The sequence below is a fragment of the Ursus americanus genome, chromosome 24, assembly GCF_024610735.1.
Source record: "Ursus americanus isolate L20-20 chromosome 24, mUrsAme1.1.p, whole genome shotgun sequence".
NCBI classification, from domain to species: domain Eukaryota; kingdom Metazoa; phylum Chordata; class Mammalia; order Carnivora; family Ursidae; genus Ursus; species Ursus americanus.
The window spans coordinates 10,773,768-10,794,902 of NC_142150.1; the positions used below are offsets into that span (position 1 = coordinate 10,773,768).

At 38.2% G+C, this 21,135-nt stretch overlaps 1 protein-coding gene across 2 annotated transcripts in view; it reads left to right on the forward strand.

Annotated features, from left to right (window-relative positions):
• Positions 1-2,301: 2,301 nt before the first annotated feature.
• ANO5 (anoctamin 5) overlaps positions 2,302-21,135 on the forward strand; it is a 102,617-nt gene continuing 83,783 nt past the window's right edge. Inside the window, exons 1-2 of one of the 2 annotated variants that reach the window (XM_045808608.2) lie at positions 2,302-2,731; positions 13,394-13,440. In XM_045808608.2, coding sequence (XP_045664564.2) covers positions 2,692-2,731; positions 13,394-13,440 — 87 coding nt within the window. In that variant the 5' untranslated portion in view covers positions 2,302-2,691. The remainder of the gene's footprint in view (positions 2,732-13,393; positions 13,441-21,135) is intronic. The other variant, XM_087855346.1, reaches the window with a different exon arrangement.

Genomic DNA, 21,135 nt, shown 5'->3' on the forward strand with positions numbered 1-21,135 from the left:
ATACACCATCAAAAATTCCATTTACTTTTGTGCAAAATCATCAACATGAGATGTCTTCTCACATGTGTCACTTCAAATATGGTACAGCATCAAGAAATATAAAACATAATTTTATAAAATTATAAAAAATAACTATTACATTTATTTTTATTTAATCTATGAAAACAAAGATTGTAGTCATCTGTTTATTTTTTTTTTATTTTTTATTTTTTTTAAAGATTTTATTTATTTATTCGACAGAGATAGAGACAGCCAGTGAGAGAGGGAACACAAGCAGGGGGAGTGGGAGAGGAAGAAGCAGGCTCATAGCAGAGGAGCCCGATGTGGGGCTCGATCCCACAACGCCAGGATCACGCCCTGAGCCGAAGGCAGACGCTTAACCGCTGTGCCACCCAGGTGCCCCTGTAGTCATCTGTTTAATCACATATCCACAGCACCTAGCAGAGTACTGGTATACCAGAAGGACAAGAAATACATCATGCTGTTCCACATCTTACTGGAATCAAACAACGATTAATAATCAAGAGGCAAAAACTAAACACTCATATCATAACTAATGATTTATTATGATCACATTTAAGACTATCGCTTAACTTATGTACATTCATATTTCAAACACAATTCCAAAAATGCATCAAGTAAGGAATTGCCTCTAGTCTCAAATCACTTGACCAGAACTGATGCCATTCCTATAAGTTTAAATAGGGAACACATAGCATGGTATAGAAAAGGAAAGAAAGGTGGGGCGCCTGGGTGGCTCAGTCGTTAAGCGGCTGCCTTTGGCTCAGGGTGTGATCCCAGAGTCCTGGGATGGAACCCCACATCAGGCTCCTCTGCTGGGAGCCTGCTTCTTCCTCTCCCACTCCCCCTGCTTGTGTTCCCTCTCTCGCTGGATGTCTGTCTCTCTGTCAAATAAATAAATAAAATCTTAAAAAAAAAAAAGGAAAGAAAAGAAAGGAAGAAAGGAAGAAAAGAAGAAAGAAAAAGAAAATGAAGAGAGAAGAAAAGGAAAAGAAAAGAAAAGAAGAAGGAAAAAAAAAAAAGATTTTCGGTCTCACACTGAACCATGACCTTCACCAAAACATTTCCTTCTAGGCCTGTTTCCTCACCTGTAAAGGGTAATTCTCAGTTCCAAAATGTCAATAGAAAAAAACAAACAAACAAACAAACACGAATAGCATAAAAATGAAGAAAGGTCGAGTCTTTCCTGGTCATCTCCTCCTTATTCTTAAATCACCCTATCCCTGCCCAAACTCAGTCACTCCCTTTTCAGCACCGTCAAGGCCTTCAGCTCAGACCACTACCGCACCCTCCATTCACCGGCACTCCTCTATTTCCCCCCCTTAGACGGTAATTCTTATCTCCCAATGATTGGGGAGCTGGCAGTTGATAGGGTCTCAACCACATAGAGCCAGTTCAGAGGAGCCTGTGAAGAGTGGGACCATTTACTCTCCTAAGGGACACTTTGAGGTGGCGCAGGGCTCAGTGTAAAATGGCTGAGTTTGAGAGCAGCTAAATTTTAGTACATTACGCTACCGCTCTATATTCCTCACAATACCCGGGGAGGTGGGTGCTGTTCTTATTTTGAAGATGCGGCAACCGAAGCTTCTAGAAACTCGCCCGATGCCGTCCAACATTTAAGGGGCACTGAATTCGAACTCAGGTAAAAAATGTCTGACTTGTCCCCAGCTGTATTACAGAGAGATCCGGTTTAGCCCCCAGGAAGGAGGCCCCGCCAGGAGAAAACTTAAGACCCGCGCGGCAGGTGGCAGAGACGGGAGGGAGGGGCTGTGGGATCCTCGCAGACCCGCCCACCCGCCGTACTTAAGGCAGGGGCCCCCTTAAGGAAGGGGGGCTTTTCCTCAGCCGACAAAAAATAACTCCTCAACTGGGAGGGGGTTCCCTCCGAGTGCCACCCGCGGAAGGCGGAGGGCTAGGCAGATGGAAGAGGACCAGGCCAGTCGGCGGGGACCGGAGGAGGAGGGATCGGAGAGATGGGAGGAGGCAGCCGGGGAGGACCAGCTGGCTTGGGGGTGGGCCAACCGGGTGGAAGGGGACCAGCAAGACCTGTTGATGCGGCTGAGCGGCCAGGAAAACCGGGAGGTGGCGGGGCCCGTGGGGGTCCCGGAGGCGGCGGGCCCCGAGGAGGCGGAGGAGCCGAGGCCTAGGGGCTCGGGCGGAGGGAGCAGAGAGGGGCAGGCGGGCTGGGAGCCAGCCGAGCCGAGGGGCGGGGAGAGGGCGGCCCCTGAGGGAGGGAGGGGCGGAGAGGGGCGGGGAGAGAGGGACGCGGTGGAAGCGGAGGGGCAGTCCGGCCCGGCAGAGAGTATCGGCAAGCTAAGGGAGGAGTTGCGGAGGGAGGGCGTCCCGGAGCCCGGGAAGCTCCGGGAAAGGTACTGGGAGGGCACCCGGGAGTGCTACCGGGAGAGGGAGGTGAAGCGCCCGGCCAAGGGCGAGAAGCAGGTCAAGAGTAAGCGCCAGCTGGAGAAGCCCAACTGGCTGAAGCACCCGAGGCTGGTGGACACCGAGAACGAGGGCCTCAGAGTGAAGGCGGACGAAAACTTGACCAACTGGGTGTCCGGCCAGCAAAGCCGGCGGCCCACGATTCGGTTCAACGTCTACCACAGACCTCACCTCCAGTCGCAGTGGCCCATCTGCCACCCCTCGGTCAGTGCCATTAACGAGCTGGCGAAGATGGGCGACCCAGACGTCCTGGAAATGGTGCAGGAGGAAGGTAGGAGCTGGCGGACTCAGGGGCGCGGGGGAGGGCTGGGCTGGGCGCGCGGGGACTCCGAGGGACGTTGGCGGCCCTGCGGCCTGGATCCCGGGGACGTTCTCCGGGTGGCGTGCCCTGCGCGAGACGGGGGCTGCAAGATGAGCAGTCCCTGCCCCGGCGGGTGGCTGGGTGTCGGCGGACCGTGATTTCCTCTGCTGCTCGCGCTAGCCGGGGACCTGCGTCCTGCGACCCCTCCTTGCTCCAAGGTGCGCCGCCGAGCGGTGGAATAATGCAGGGAGGCGAGGCGAGCGCGCGGGGCGCGTGAGCTGAGGCGATCCGGCCTCAGACTCCCACGCGGAGCCGCCGCTTAGGGTGCGTGACAGCGGTCCCCTGTGTAGGGAGCTAGCCCTTGAGTTCTTTTGCCTCTCTTCATTTGCCCATTACTGATCAAGCTTTGAGAGCCTTGGTAATTATGCGAGAGGCAGACACTAAGGTCGATCAGCTTGGGATCCTGTGCACCTGCAAAAGCTGCTGTTTTACTGGCTTTCATTGAATCTTCAGTTCCGCCGAGAAATATCTGTTCATTGTTTGCTAAGGCGGTTGTACAGACCCATGTTCTGTGGATCTGTTTTAGTACACCCATATGCCTAAGAATGCACGTATTTTTCTGGGACTATCTCCAGGACTCTCAATGACACTTCCCTCAGTGACACTCTCTTTTCATGTTTTGTTTGGTATTAGATTTTGAACATGGAAACAGTTTTTTAAGTGATAAAACACTAAGTAGTCTTGCTATTCAGTCTTCAGAGGCACCAAGAAATAGAATGCGTTATTACATCCGCCTGTCCTTTCTCAACAGCTTTATGAGATGTAATTTAGCTACCGTAAGTCACCCTTTAAAGTGTACAATTCCGTGCTTTTTAGTGTATTTACAGAGTTTTGCAGTCATCACCCCAAATAGAAACCTTACCTGTCCTCCCCATCCTCCCATTCCCTACGCATAGCTCTAGGCAGTTACTGATCTATTTACTCTCCAGATGTACCTATTCCGGACACTTCCTATAAAGAGACTCATACAATATGGAGTCTTTTGTAACTGTCTTTTCTCTCTTACCATAATGTTTCTGAAGTTCATCTCTGTACTTTGCATCCTTCCTTTTTATTGCGTTGTAATAGTCCATCGTTATAGATACACCACATTTTATCCAGTCATCAGTTGGTGGACATTTGGGTTGTTACATTTTTTTTTCCGTCACCACAGATAATGCTGTTCTGAAATTCATGTACAAGTTTTTGCATGAACACATATTTTCATATCTCTTGGGTATATACCTAGGACTGGAATTATTTGATCATATGTTAGCTTCATATTGACCACTTTGAGAAACTGTCAAACTGTTTTCCATTTTATATTCCTACCAACAATATGTAAAGGTTGTAATGTCTCCACATTCTCACTAACATTTGTCATTGTCAATTTTTTTTTTATTTTATTTATAGCTATCTAGTGGTTGTGAAGTGGTATCTCTGTGGTTTTGATTTGCCTTTTCCCAGCAATTTCTCATCAAGTATCTTTCCCACTGCTTATTGGCCATTCATATATCTTCTTTGGTGAAATACCTACTTAAGTCTTTTGCTCGTTTTAAAAATGAAATTGTTTGTCTTTATTATTGCATTGTAAGAGTTCTTTATATATACTGTATGTACTATTTGCACATATTTTCTCCCATTCTGTGAGTTGTCTTTCCATGTTCTTGATGGTGTCAGCGTAAAAGCAATTCCATGTTCTTTAAATCAAGAAACAATTTAAGGTAGAAGGAAATAAAACTATTGAAAACTTTAAGCTTTGGCTAATGGCTCTGCTAAGTGATGCAAAAAATTTGTTAGTGAAAATGATTGGTTCGTTGTGCGAAGTGAAATGATGTTTAGATGTATAAAGTTGAAAGTCCCTTTCTATACTTAATGGTTTCCTGCTTTGCTAAGAATTACTTTCAGTTGTAATTTCAGTAATCCGAAGGTCTTAATAGATATTTTTTTTCACTTAAAACATTCAGTTAGTCTTTATTATTAGTCCTTCTGAAATAAAGCTATGAGAAGGTACAGAAATATATTTTTCATTGAAGGAAGAGAGGAGAGGAAAATGTGGAATATGCAACTTTCTGTGCATAATGAAGAACAAATGTATCAATATGGCATTACCGAGATTGACCATTATTCTCTTTCAGATGTTAGAAGCATGATCTAATGTAGCCTCAGGATAATTTTGCTTACTAGAATGTATATTCAAATTAGTATTACTTTAGCCACGAGGTCAGACTGTAGCTTAAGTCCATCTCAGGAAGACTTTTAGAACTTCTCCCAAAGTAATTTGTTTTCCCTTTACTTGGCAAAGACCATTGTAACTTCTCTGTATTCCCTCTTAATGTGATTGAAGCTTTGCCTCTGTTTCGGGTGGAGGCGGGAGAAAAGGATATTGATGTGGAGTACCGTATATGAGATGATTGGGTCTGAGGACTGCATCCAGTCCAAGTTCCTGTTTCTGGTTTTGTTCATGGATCCAGCATCCAAGCAGTGGAGGAGTGCGGCATTGGTGAGAGCAAGGCCTAAGGAGTAGGGTGGTCCTGGCCCCTCAGATGACTCTCAGTTTTCTTCATGTTTTTTGATATGTCAGTTATTTTGCTCTGTTGGTTTTACTGCCCATCACTGAGACCCGTGTTATTAGTGGAGTTGTATGAAAAATGCATTTAAAACGAGGGTGTATTTTTTAACATCAACAATCCAATGGATTTTCCGAAGCCATTCTAAATATTCTAAATATATGTTTCTTCCTGGAGTTTAACGACACAGTATTACAAAAGTGTTCGTTGAAGAAGGCTGAAAATGACTGGGTTCCACAGCATCAGATTTTAGGAGCTATTTTCATTTCTGTGTTTTAAAATGTATATAGATTTCTTCCAGTAAATTTACTGATACAGGTAAGCCTGGATCTTGTATATTACATATTTCCTAAATCACCTTTGAAGAGTAAATAGGAGAAAGTTAATGATTGATTTACATGTGATGAGATTTTTTTTCTTAGAGAATGCTAACATTTTACCTTCTAGATGTAATAGTTAATGAGATATTTCTAGGATTTGTTACATTTTCTTAGTTTATTTTCTTCAAAATTGAACACATAATTAATCAATCTTCTCCAATTAGCTCTTTTCCTACTATCTAATAATTTTTTAAATGAATCATCAAGGCAAAATGTAACTATATATATGTGCATATATATATAAAGATATAGATAAAGATATATATGTATCTTTATATAGTTAAAGATTTATTTTTTTACTTTTCAGAGAGAGAGAGAGAGAATAAGTGAGAGGAGCCGAGGAGAGGGAGAGAGAATCTCAAGCAGACTCTGTACTGAGCCTGGAGCCCAATGCAGGGCTCAGTCTCAGGACCCTGAGATCATGACCCGAGCGGAAACGAAGAGTTGGTCACTTACCCAACTGTGCCGCACAATCACCCCAAGTGTAACAATATTTAAATAGTTACGTAAACAAATATGGGTAGTAAAACGTCAATGTTGCTGAAATTGAACTTTTGACTGGTTGACATTGTAAGGAAGTTGTAATTTGAAATATTCATTCTTTGGTTGATTTATGACACATTCAACATGGCAAAAGACAGTTTTAAGGGCTTAACATTGGAAAAGACACTATTAAAGTTGAATGTAAAGTTGCTTGAATCTTTACAACTGCATTAAGCATTGCATTTAACCAAATCAGCCCTCCTTTAGGAATGTCAATATTTGATTGCATGCATTTGTTTTGTGCTGCTGGAAGAGGTGTAAACTGAGAAGATCATTTGGTAAATGCAAGGGCTATTTTTGGGCTCAGGGTTTGTTGGAGTGTGTATTCTTAGCAATGTGCTTGCAGAGAAAACTCAAACCTCGGTCTCTGGGCTGGCTTTACTTTCACTCGTATTTTATGATTCTCCATAACATTTGGTATTAAACCCTTCATATCTCTGGTTTCTAGCCCATAGGAAGAGTATAATTCTTTCCATTGATTTTAGAGGATGCTGGAGGAATGACAAGAGGCTGACTTAGAGTTGTTGGCTTCAAATCTTGCCTCAGAAATGTTTTGACAGAGGTTTGGTGACTATGTGTAGTTATGACAACTTCATACTTTGTGAGTGAGTGTGACAGTTTGCGTCTCTGGCATGTGCGAGCATCTAATTGTGCATGTGTGTGTCAGAGAGAGAGCTAGTGAGAACTCTGTGAGACGGAACACAGTGTATGAGGAAATACATCTGTTTTTTCTCATCTTTCTGCTTTTCAGAAAAGGGGACAGTTTGCAAAGTGTGTCCCACCTGGCTCTCAGGGGGCTTGCCCTCTCATGGAGGGTGATATAATCGGGCTGGGTACCCAGAGAGGGCTCCCTTCCGGGTGGTATGGGAGCAGCTAGGAGGCCAACATAGGGGTCAGATGAAGAAGTTTCAGGCCGGCACTGAAAAGGAGGATGTCAGAATGGATACAGGGTGAAAAACGAGCAGTAGTGAGCCAAGGAAGAAGACCATTGTTAGTTCTAAGGAAAGGAAGCAGCAAGTGGAAAGGGAAAAGGGTAAGAGAGAATTAGTAGGGGTAGGAGATAACCTGGAGGAACTGTGTTCTCCCTTTTCCACATTTTCAAATAAACACATTGCATCCAGCTCTGATAGAGATTTGAAAACGTTTTTTTTTTCCCCCCAGTGAGTTGTTTTGTGTTAAATGCAGCAAAATTACTAAGGGGAAGGAAGGGTTAGTGCTTACATTTTTTCAACTCTCTTCTAAAAACCAGAATTCTAATATACTCTCTAATCCTCGCTTAAGGCTTGCACTTCTTTCCTTTGTACTTGGAACAGTCCTTCTGCATAGTGACTGTTTTTGTGCTCAAGAAAATAAAAGGCTCCCCTAAGTCATCATGCAAGTACCATACATTGAAAGACATTGGAATCCTATTTTTTATGTGCTTATTATAAGAGTTTGCTAGATTGGTTTTTTTTCTCATTCGAAAATCCAACGAGAGATGGTTGCCGTATTGTGCAGTTTTGAGCTATACATCTAGATAGTATTCATGGGTAAAACCCTTTGCTGATGGTACTGGACCATGTTTTATATTTTTCAAATAATTTTTACTTATGTTTTTAGTCTTTTAGATGAAAAAGCCTGACTCAGAAAAGTTAAGTGATGCACCTAGAGCCACGGTTTGTTTAGTTGTCCTGCTTTGCTTGCCGTAACTAGTAACTGTTTAAGAGCAGACGCTGCAACAAAAAAGATCTGAATACGAAAGAAATTCTTTCATCTTTATTCTGACACTCGAATTTATGTCAAAGAATTTAAGTTTTCAAAATCAATACTAGAATATATCCTAATAATAACAACCATATCAACAAAAGTAACTAACATTCATTGACCTCTGTGCCAGTGGCTGAATGAACCACTTCACATGCATTGTCTCATTTAATGCTTGCACAAACCTGGTGTGGTAGACATTAATGCCATTTGTATGATACTCGAGAGCTTTCAGTTTACGCACGTAAGTTGTGAGGAAGTCTGGGAACTGTGCTCTTTGTTTTGTTTTTGTTTTTGCTAAAGCATGTTGCTTCACCAGTGATCAGAGTTTTCTTAGTAAAGAGGAAGGAGGAGAAAGATTTGTGGGCAGCCAGTGGCAGCCTCTCCTGTATTTGCCCACCGTTAAAATCTTACCCATTGTATTAAATAGAATCTTCTCAAATTGCCCAAGCCTAGGAGCATCCTCAATCTTTGTTCCTCAACCTGCACATCTGAAATTCGACAGCAATTTGTTTCAGATGTTTACGTAAGTGTCTGTAAGCCATTGACGTGTCTTTACACACACGTGCCCCCACTGCAGCCCAGACAGCCACACCTCCTTCCTGGTTTACTGGTTTACTGCAACAACTCCTAATTTGTCTCTTTACTCCATCCCTCCACCACCTTCCTTTTAACCCATTCTTCACTGAGGGACCTGTGCTTCTCATACAATGTCAATGTAAATACGACTTAAAAGCTTTTTTGTGGGGGTGTCTGGATGGCTCAGTTGGTTAAGCATCAAGCATCGGACTCTTGATCTCAGCCCAGGTCTTGATCTCAGGGTCACAAGTTGAAGCCCTGCATTGGGCTCTACCCTGGGCATGGAACCTACTTAAAAAAAAAAAAAAAAGCTTTTTTATGGCTTACTATTATACTTAGAAAAAGAAACTATGGGTATACAAAGTCTTCCACAAACTGTCCCCCACTCTGTGCCTCTCTGTTCTGTCCTGCCCTTCTACCGTTTACCTACTCATCTCCAGCTTGACCTTCACTTCTTTGAGCCCCTCAGAACCATTCCTGCCTGACAGCCTTTATATGTTCTCACGTGGCTTGAATTCCCTCAACTTTCAGTGCTCTCTCTCTGTCTCTCTCTCTCTCTATATCTGCCTCAGACAGATTTTCTGATTTTCTCATATCTAAACTACTCCCCCGCCCAGCTCTGTTTATAGCATTTATCTCAAGTTTTGGTCTTCCTCTACAGAACTATAAACTTCTTGACAATGGAGAATCAACAAATGTTAGCTATTATCACATTATTATGATTGTAATATTAATGATCTAGTATCAAGAACTGTTAAAGCTCTGAGATTTTACCGTAGCTGAAAGTTAACGGAATATCCCATTACAGCTTCATGGATACTGGTGGAAGACATAAGACACATGGATCAGAGACAAAGGAGGTTTATTACTCACAGGATCAATAGTAGCCAGAGTGGCAGCATTTTCTGCCTGTTTGCTGGGCCCAAGTTGCCAAAAATAAAGCAAAGAGGCCCAGAAAATACCTGCATATGTGGTGGGTTGCAATACAGGAGAGCAGTCTCAAGTTAAGGAACTTGAGTCTTTTGTATTGGTCAGTAATTATGCCTTCTGTTTACTCTGGAGGGAGACTGCAATAGTCCCAGACTGTGAGCAAACCTGCCCTTTGCTATATATAGAAGGAGATGCTGTATCTTCCAAGGGTGTTCACTCAACCAAGATCCTTGAAAAGATAATCCAGAACAAAGGGCAGTCAGTGTCTCAATTGCTAGATATGCAGAAATGTGAGCGACCTGTGGAGAATTGTCTCCAAGCAATATCTGCCTTTAAGTATTCATCCCTAAGTAACATCCTTGGTTTTGTATAGTTATCTTTATATAAGTTAAATATTGAAGTTTCTGCTCCCCTCCTTTTTTTTTTTTTTTTGCTAAGTAATATTCTTTGGAGAGTTATCCATCTTTTTTGCATGTAATTGAAATTCATTCAATTTTGTTACTAGATACAATATGTGGTATTATTATATATATTATTGGCTATAATACCACATAATTGTATTTATCCATTTTGCTATTTCTAGATATTTGAGACAATTTTGGTTTCCTGGTTATTCCCAGCAATGCTTTTATGAACATACTTGTACATTCCCATAATGCCTGTATTTCTTTTGAATTTATACCTAAGAGAGCACTTCTCAAACTTTTTGATCTCAGGACCTCTTTGTGCTTTAAACAATTATTAGGAACCTGAAAGAGCTTTTGTTTATATGAGTTATGTCTATTGTTATTTACCAGGGATATCCACTTTTACCCCTTCTATTAAAAAGAGTAGTGGAAGTCCTAGCCCAACCACTTGGGCAAGAAAAAGAAACAAAAGGCATTCACATTGGAAAAGAAGAATTAAAATTCTCTCTGTTCACAGATGATATGATCTTATATCTGGAAAACCCTAAAAAGTCCCCCCCAAAACCTGTTAGAACCTATAAATGCAGTGATAAAAGTAGAATACAAAGTCACTACACAAAAACCAATTGCATTTTTGTACACTAACAATGAACAATCTGAAAAGGAAATTGAGAAAATAATTCTATTTATAGAATGAGACATATCTATAAAAAGGTTGCTACAGTTAATGTAAAGAGAATTACTTCCTTCCAGGATTTTTATGGTTTCAGGTCTGACATTTGGGTCTTTAATCCAGGAGTGCGCTTGTTGTGATGAGCACTGGGTGATGTATGGAACTGTTGAATTATTATATTGTATACCTGAAACTAATACAACACTGTATGTTAACTAACTGAAATTAAAATGAAAGAACTTAAAAAAAGAAAAAGATATTTAAGACTTAACCGAAGGTTGAAAGACTTATATAAATAAAACTACAAAACATTGCTGAAAAAAATTTAAAAAATGCAAACATATACCCCATGTTCACAGATTGGAAGACTTAACGTTAATAAGATGTCAATACTACCCAAAGTGATCTATAGATTCAGTGCAGTCCCTATCAAAATTCCAATGATGTTTTTTGCAGAAGTAGAAAACCCATCCTAAAATTCATATGAACTTTCAAGGGATGCTGAATAGACAATTTTAAAACAGAAGAATAAAACTGGAAGAGTCACACTTCCTGTTTTCCAAACTTAATAGAGAGCTATAGTAATAAAAACAGTGTGGAACTGTCATGAAGACAGACATAGACCAATGGAATAGAAAAGAAAGCCCAGAAATAAACTCTCACATACATGGTCAAGTGACTTCTTTACAATGGTGCCAAGACCATTCAATGGGGGAAAGGACAGTCTTTTCATCAGATGGTGCTTGGAAATTTGGATACCCACATACAAAAGAATGAAATTGGACCCTTACCTACCACCATATACTAAAATTAACTCAAAATGGATCAAACCTAAATGTAAGATCTAAAACTATCAACCTCTTAGAAGAAAAGAGAGCAACAGTTTCATAATGTTGGATTTAGCAGTGGTTTCTTGGATATGAAACCAAATGCACATGCAAGAAAAGAAAAATAGACAAAATGACCTCATGAACATTAAAAAAAATGTACATCAAAAGACTCTATAAACAGATTAAAAAGGCAAACCACAGAATGGGAGAAAGTGTTTCCAAATCATATATCTGATTCAGGATATAGAGAGAACTCCTGAAACTCAACAATAAAAAAATCTGATTAAAAAACAGGCAAAGGATTTGGTGATACACATTCCTCTTAAGAAGATACAAAAATGGCCAATAAGAACATGAAAAGATGCTCAATAGCATAATGATCAGGGAAACGGAAATCAAAACTAAAGTGAGCTACCACCTCAAACCCCTTAAAATGGCCACTATCAAAAAACCAAAAAAATAACAGGATTTGATGAGGTTGTGGAGTAATTCAAATCTTTATGCACTGTTGGTGAGAATATAATGGTAGAGTTGCTGTGGGAAACAATATGGCGGTTCCTCAGAAAATTGAAAATTGAATTGCCATACTATCCAGCAATTCCACTTTTAGGTATATGCTCAAGATAATTGAAAGGAGGATCTCAAAGAGATATTTTTACAGCCGTGTTGATAGCAGCATTATTCATAATAGCTAAAATGTGGAAACAATCCAAGTCTTCATTAACAGATGAATGGATAAATAAAATGTGGTATACACATACAGTAGAATGTTATGCAGCCTTGAAAAGGAAGGACAAATGCTACAACACTGATGAACCTTGAGGACATTATACTAGGTGAAATAAACCACTCACACAATGACAAATTCTCTGCGATTCCACTTTTATGAGGTATGTAGAGTAGTCAAACCTAGAAAGTAAGTACGTAGAAAGTAGAATGGTGGTTGCCAGGGACTGGAGGAGAGGAGAATGAGGTGTTATTGTTAATGGGTATTGTGTTTCGGTTTTACAAGATGTAAGAGTTCTGGAGTTGGATGGTGGTGATGGTTTATGAATTATGAATATATTTAATACCTTTGAACAGTACACTTAAAATGGTTGGATGGTAAAGTTTGTTGTGTATTTTACACCATAAAAAAAGGAGAAAGAACAGCAAAAAGAAAGAAAGAAAAAAGAAATAGAAAAGGGTATACAAATGGTATAGATTTATATTTTCTATATTTTCAGAATATATACGAACACTTCCAAGAGTACAGTTACTGTGGATGGCCCTTTATTCCATTCCCACTGTGATTTTCTCCAAAAAATGTTTTTATATAAGTATTTCTCAGTGTTTCTCCAACTTGGATTCACTAGAGAATAAGAATCTTCTACGTTTAATTTTTTTTTAGTATCAGAAACTTATTCGAAGATGTATTTCAGTCCAAATGACTCAATATGTAACTATCACAAACATAACTCTGTATGAGGAAAGTAATTTGGCCTGTTTAGAATTGGTGGTGTCCTTCAGTGCTTTCCTTGCAGACAATTTGGTTCAATTCCAGGAAAACACACTGACAGAATATTAAATCTCACACAGTGAAAATTAAGAGGTAAAGATGGACATCCCTATTGGATGCTTTCCTCTCTGCAGTTTTGTGGCTACAGATTAATAACTGCATTTATTAGAGTTAAGTTTATTTCTTAGTGGGTGAGATTATATCCTACGCATCAGTGTTTGCTTTTCCCCTAGATTATAGACAGTTTTTGGTGCTGACTTCTACTGGCTGCTATTTTGAACAGCTTAGCTCCAGGAAGGTCTTGGATGTTTCCTTCCAGTACTTTTTCTTTGAACTTTTTAGTTCGATTTTGGAATTTCTGTTTTCTCCTCATGCGGACTTTTAACCTTTTCCGATCGGTTGGTCATTCTAACGTGTTTTTCCTTTCTTATTTAATTTAGAGAGAATATCCAATCTAGAAGCAGAATATGTTTTCGGAATGAATGAGGTAAGTTAAATGTATATGTATTAGCTTCCTATAAGTCAGAACAGAAAATCGAGACAAGGTTAGAAATGTACTTCGTCTGAATACTTGGGTCTTTGTATTTCATTATTTACTCATACTACATTCTTTTTATTTTGTCCTCTAATCTATTCATGTTTTTGGTAAGGAAAGCAAATTCCATATTACATGAATATTCATTTAATATTCGATCTTTCTAGATGTGATAAGGGAGCAAATACAAGTTTGGATTTATTTTGAGGCTTCCTGTGAAACAAACTCAGATATGCTGAGTCTTGCTGTGTAAGAGAAGAATATCTTACTTAACACTCTGCTAGAGTGTAATACGGGTGGGATATGTGACAGCTTTTCATGTTAGTCTTACTGGTATGTAAGGAGTGCTTACTGTTGACTATGCTACAGTTTGAGTGACTCAATTCAAATTAAGTTCATATATTAAATGAAATAATATACAATTAAATACAAGTTGTAAAAATAAAAAAATCTTAACTAAAGACCTATTTTATTTATATAAACTTGCAGAAAGATACTAAAAATTTAAATTTCTTGTATACAGAGTATAAGCATTCTAAAGATATTTCAGATAAAATAATCTTTCTGGTAGGCTCTAGTTGACACAAAAGCACTCACAGAGGTAGATTTCTTTGAATTGGGTTAGGGGTGTCCAGCCCAGATAGAAGAAAAGTTCTTTAAAAGTAGATAGTTTTTTTTTAAAGAATGACTGAAATTCCCACCCCAGAAAACACAACCCACCAGATAGAATGGCTGGATAAGCTGGTTGACTTGAGATTGACAGGAGGTCTGGGATTCCTTTAAAACCTGTGACCAAGATGCTGAGAGAAATAGAATATGACAACCAAGAGGACTATGAAAATCATTTAGTTCAGTGATTTTTACAGGGCAGTTTGTAGACCATGTAAATAACACTTATATTAAAAATTTCTTAAAAATGCAAACTCCTGGGTCCAATCTTAGACTGCTAATCATATTGTTGGGGAACAAAGTTATAGAGTCATGATTTAAAAATAACACCCCAAGTGATCTTTATTGCTACTGAAGTTTGGAAACCACTGTCATAAAGCAGAGTCTCCACACCTTAAAGTGATGTAATGTGACACAGGGAACATATTTATTAAATGAGTAAGTGAATCAAGGTAACTGTGTAAAAAGTAACATGGATAATTTGTATGTCTCTGGAGTGGACTGAAGAAACAGTTACCATATGAGATTTACTGATCCAATTTAAATGGTAATAAGAATATTGTCATTTTCATGTTGTTCATATTGACATAATAATAATATACTCCTCACAGATCTCTATATGCATTGCTCAAGTTAACTTTTAATACAGTTCATTTCTTTGCTTCTGTGTGTATCTTTCATATAATATATATATATACACACACACATACATACATACATATACACACACTTTAGACTTAAACTTCTGTAATAGAAAAACAATTCCATCAAGTCATATTTGTTCTGTTCCTTAACTCTTTGCATATTTAAAAAGCAATGGATATTGCTTCCTTGCTTTCAACCTTGGTTAGGTCTTCATTTGAAACAATTTTGCTTAGATTTTTAAGGCTTTACATTTGACTTACCTTTTTTCATATAAAGTACTTTGGAGTAAAAACAGCTATCTCTCTGAAACATAGTTGAAGAATGCCTAATAAAGTTTGGAATTATTAAATGTATATATTACTGAATTAATCAGTTCAGAAGTGACTATAGCTTTTACTTCCAGAAAGATGGAGTAGAAGAAATTTTCCCTGTTCCTTCTGCTAAGTACTACTAAAAACCTTGGACATTATATATAAAACAAGAAGACTCTGAAAGTTAGAAGAAGAAAACTGTCTAGTGATCTCAGGACCCAAGGAACAACATTGAAGTTAGTTCCCTAGGTTTTCTGTTTACTTTATCTAGTACAGACTGGGTACCAGAGAGGCCAGCAAGTGCAGAAATGCTACTTGGCCCAGACAAAGCACCAAGGAAAGCCCATTTTCTTTTGGTGATGGACCAGGAAAAGGGTGACCTAGTAATACAGAAAGCTTTTAATCAGTCACTCTTTTTGTAGCCCAACACCAGAGGAAAACAACAACAACAACATGGTCGTACCATCATTCCCTCCAAAAGAGCTCAAGTGAGGAGACTAGGCTTTAACCCCCGTCTGGTGATAACAGGATGCCCCAACTCCTCCTAGAGTTTGTGTCAAAGAATACTGAGTGGGGAGCCAGGACTTTCATTCCCACTGGTTGCTAACATGTCTGTCCCTCACAATCCTTAGTGAAGACCATGTAAGCAGCCTACACTTCCACGCTCATCAGTAGTAATAAGGTGCCCAACCCTTTTCTGCTGGGTTGGTATCAGAGGTAGTCCAAAGGAGAGCCAGTAGTTTCACCACTGTCTAGGAGAAAAGCCACCCCATGCCACTCCCTGACAGTGAAGGCCATGTGGGGAACAGGAGGAGACACCCTTGCCCTTTCTAGCCAGCTTGGGATCAGTGAAGGTCTAATGGTAAGTTTGAACTCCCAACACCAGCCAGCATTAATGAGAAACACTTCTACCACCTTACCACCCCCTCATGTCCACAGAGGCTGAGTGGGGAATCTGAACTTCTACCTGCATCAGATAGTGAGACATCATCCCACTTAACCCACCAGAGTAGTATCAGAGGAGACTTAATAAAACATAAGGTTTATATAAAATCTAGACTCATAACATAATACTCTAAAGTCCTAAAGTCCAGATTTCTAGAGAAAAATCACATGTATTATGAAGAACCAGAAGAATATCAACTTGAATGAGAAAAGACAGGTACTAATGCTAAGGTGACACAGATGTTAGAATATTTAGATAAGGATTATAAAGCAACTATCATAATAATGCTTCAGTGATTATTTGTGAACATTCTTTGGACAAACAAAAAAATAGTCTCAACAACAACAGCAAAAAAGAAGTTTTAAAGAAGAACATAATGAAAAGTTTAAAACTGAAAAATAGGATAACCAAAACAAAAAAACTCAACAGCTAAGTGGAAAGGATAAAAGAAAGAATCACTGAACTTGGAGATAGAATAGAAATTTTTATTTGTCAAAAGACCTAAACCTACAGATTCAAGAAATTGAGGGAACCACAGAAATAAATAAATCCAAAGAAATTCACAACAATTCACAAAACTAGATATAAGAAAAAGAAAATTTTGAAAGCAGTGAGAGAGAAACAACATCTTAACAATAAGGGAACAGTAATTAAAATGACAGTAGATTTCTCATCAGAAACCATGGAGGCTGAAAGAACCAGTACACATGTTTTTTCAAGTGAAAAAAAAAAAAAAGAAAGAAAGAAAGAGAAGAAAAGAAAAAGAAAAAAGCCAATCCAGAATTCTACAGCCAGTGAGAATATCCTTAAGAATGAGCAAGACATTCTCAAGTGAAGGAAGACGGAAGAAATTTTTCACCCCCACATCTATCTTAACAGATTAACCAAAGGAAGTTCTCTAACAAAGAATAGAAAGAATTTTGTAACATGAGGAAGGAGGGAAATAACAACAGAAAGGATAAAAATAAGACTTTCTCCTTTTGAGTTTTCAAAATTATGTTTGACAGTTGAAGTAAAAATTTTAACAATGTCTGATGTGGTTTTCAATGTATGCAGAGAAACATATAAGACAATTATAAACAAAGTTTTGGGATCTAAAGGGAGGTGAGGATTTTACACTTTACTTGAGAGAGAAAGTATGTAAACTATAGACTGTGATAAGTAATGTATATATAATGTAATATAAGAAGCAGCTATTTAAAAAACTATATGAAGAGATACACTCAAAAACTTTTTTGATAAATAAAAGTAGAATTATAAAGTAAGGTTTCAGTAACCCAAAGGAAGTCATGAAAAGACAGAGAAACACAAAACGGAGGAAACAAATAGAAAACAAAAAAATAAAAAGGAAGAATTAATCCCTAATGTGTATCAATAATTACATGCGATGTAAGACAGAAATTTGAAAAGTGGCTTAAAAAACATGACAATAAGGAGATTAAAAGTATACATTATGGCTGAAGATCTATGCAAAGGAAGATATCTATATCTTTATAATAAAAAGAAAGTAGGGGTGCTACCTTAAGATCCTATAAAGTATACTTTGGAGCAAAGAAAAGTACCATAGATAGAGTGGGACATTATATAATGATAAAAAGGGTCCATTCAACAATAAGATACAGCAATGCTAAAGTTGTATGCACCAAATAATAGCATCACAATATGTGAAGCGAAAACTAATATGAATGGAAGGGAGTAATACACAACTCTATAATTATAACTGGAGACTTCACCTCTTTCTCAACAACAGATAGAACAACTAAATAGAAACCAGCAAGGATATAGTTGGACTCAACACATCATCTGATAGGATATAATTGACATTTATAGACTATACCACCTAACAACAACAGAATACACATCTACCTCAAGTGTTGATGGAATATACGCCAAGATATTGTGGGTCATAAAACAAACCTTAACAAATTTAAAATAATTCAAAATCATGTAGAGTGAGTTCTCTGACCACAATAAAATCAAACTTGAAACCAGTAAGAGAGAGAGAACAGGAATAGCTCCAACAGTTGGAAACTAAACAGCATACTTTTAAACAATCTGAAGGACAAAGAAAGTCTCAAGAAAAAACCAAAACCAAACCAAAACAACATTGAACTGAATAAAAGTGAAAATACAACATATTAACATTTGAAGGATGTAGCCAAAGCAATGCTGAAAGGGAAATTTGTAGCACTAAAATGTTTGTTAGTAAAAAGAAGTCTCAAGTCAATAATAAGCTTCCGTCTCAAGAAATAAGAGCAAAATAAACCCAGAGAAAACAAAATGGTAGAAATAATAAAGAGCAGAAATCAGTGAATTGAAAATTGAAAAATGTGAGAGAAAATAATTGAAACAAAAAGCTGGTTCTTTGAAAAGATAATAAAATTGATAAACCTCTAGCTAAACTTACAAAAAAAAATGTGGGGGAGAGAGATAGAGAAAGAGAACCAGCAAGGGAGAGAGGAGATAGACATAATATCAGGAATAAAACAAGGCATATCACTATAGGCTCCATAGATATCAAAATGATAATAAAAGAATACTAAGAATAATTCTACACATATAAATTTAACAATTTAGATGAAATGGATGAATTCTTCAAACATCACAAACTATCTCAACCCACTCAATATTAAATCGATAATATGAATAGTCCCATAATTATTAAGGAAATAAAATGAATAACTTAAAGATTCCTTCCCCCCAAAGAAATCTCTAGACCCAGATGGTTTCCCTGGAGAATTCTACCAAATGTTTAAAGAATAATTAACATCAATCTCTTTCAGAAAATAGAAGAGGAATGAATACTTCCCAACTCATTTTAGAGGCTTGCATTACCCTTTAGAGGCTTTGCTAAACCAAACAAAAAATAGTACCAAAAAAAGAGAAAACTGCAGACTATTTTTCATGATCATAGACACAAAAATCCTTAGTAAAATACTAGCAAATAGAATATGAAAAACATATAATACTATAACCAAGTGAAGTTTATTCCAGTGATGGAAGGCTCATTCATTATCCAAAAATCAGTTGATGTACTTGATTATATTAAAAGGATAAAGAATAAAAATCAGATAATTTTATTATTTTTTCAGGAAAAAACATTTATATATACACCCATATCTATATATCTATATCTAGCTAATATCAGAAAACTAGGAATAGGGAGGAACTTCCTTACCTGAAAAAGAACATCAATAAAACAGTAACATCATATTAAATAGTAAAAGACTGAATGCTTTCCTCCATGGTCAAAAACATGACAAGAATGTCTTCATTTATTCCTCCTATTAAACATAGTACTGAAAATTCTTGCATTAAGGTAAGAAACTAAAAGACATGGATAAGAAAGGAATAAATAAAACTCTGCCAATTTGCAGATGACACAGTGGTCTAAATAGAAAATCCAAGAAATCTACAAAACAAACAAAAAAATAACCAACCCTGGGGCACTTGGGTGGCTCAGTCGTTAAGCATCTGCCTTTGGCTCAGGTCATGATCCCAGGGTCCTGGGATGGAGCCCCGCATCAGGCTCCCTGCTCGGCAGGAAGCCTGCTTCTCCTTCTCCCACTCCCCCTGCTTTTGTTCCCTCTCTTGCCGTCTCTCTCTCTGTCAGATAAATAAATAAAATCTTAAAAAAAAAAAAAAACCACCCCCTCCAAAAACAAAAAACTAAACCAAAAACAAAACAAAACAAAACAAAAAAAATTCCTCCTGGAACTAAGAAGCGAATTTCATACAGAAATCAATTGCATTTCTATATATGATCAGTGAACACTTGGAAGCCCAAATTGGTATATGGGTTAATGCAGTTCCTATCGAAGTCTCAGCAAGACTTTTTATAGACATAGACAAAATTGTTCTAAAATTTATATAAAAATGCAAAGGAAGTGGAAGAGATAAAACAGTTTTGAAAAAAGAAAGTGGGAGGAATTTTTTTTTCTTTAGCTGCAGTTTAATCAAGATATTGTGGTATTTGCAGAGAGAGGCATGTAGATTAATGACGCAGAATGGAAACTGCAGATCTAGTCCCACACAAGTACAACCAAGTGATTTTGGACAAGTGTGTAAAAACAACTCAATGGGAAAGAATGGTCTTTTCAGCAAATGGTGCTGGAGCATTTGGGTATATAAAGGCAGATTTATGAACTTTAACTTCAACCTCACACCTTACACAAAAATCAATTCAACACTGCTCACAGATTTCAATGTAAACCATAAAGCTACAACTTTTTGAAGAAAAAATAAGAGAAAACCTTTGGAAAGTAGGTCTTTGTAAAGAGTTGTTAGACATGATGTAAAAGCATGATCCTTAAAGAAAAATTGATAAGTTGGACTTCTTCAAATTTAAGAACTTTTGTTCTAGGAAAGATCTGGTAAGAGAAACAGACAAGCCGCAGATCTGGAGAAAACATGGGCACATCACGTATCTGACAAAAGACTCCTATCTGTGGTATTATAAAGAAACAGCAAAATGCAGTATTAAAAAACAACCAACCCAAATGAGTAAGAAACATGATATATTTCCTTAAAGAGGATATAGATGGCAAATAAATACATTTGGCAGGTAAAAGATGTTCGCTATGACTAGCAATTAAGGAATGGCAAAATAAGACCAACGTGAGCTATCACAGTATGCCCATGAAAACCACTAAAATGGAAAATAGTGACAATACCAAACAGCAATGGAGATGCCGAGAAACCGGGGCTCATACATTGTTGGTGGGGATGGAAAATAGAGACAGTCACACTAGGAAACTGGGGCAGTTCCTTAAAAAAAACTAAACATACACTTAGCCTGTGACTCAGTAATCACATCCTCCAGTGTTTATCCCACAGAAATGAAAACTTATAATCACACAAAAACCTTTGAACAAGTGCTTTGAGTAGCTTTATTTGTAGTAGCCCAGAGTAGAAACAACCCGAATGTCCTACAGTAGGTGACTACTGTTTTGTTTTTGTTTTTTTTTTAAAGATTTTATTTATTTATTTGACAGAGATAGAGACAGCCAGTGAGAGAGGGAACACAAGCAGGGGGAGTGGGAGAGGAAGAAGCAGGCTCATAGCGGAGGAGCCTGA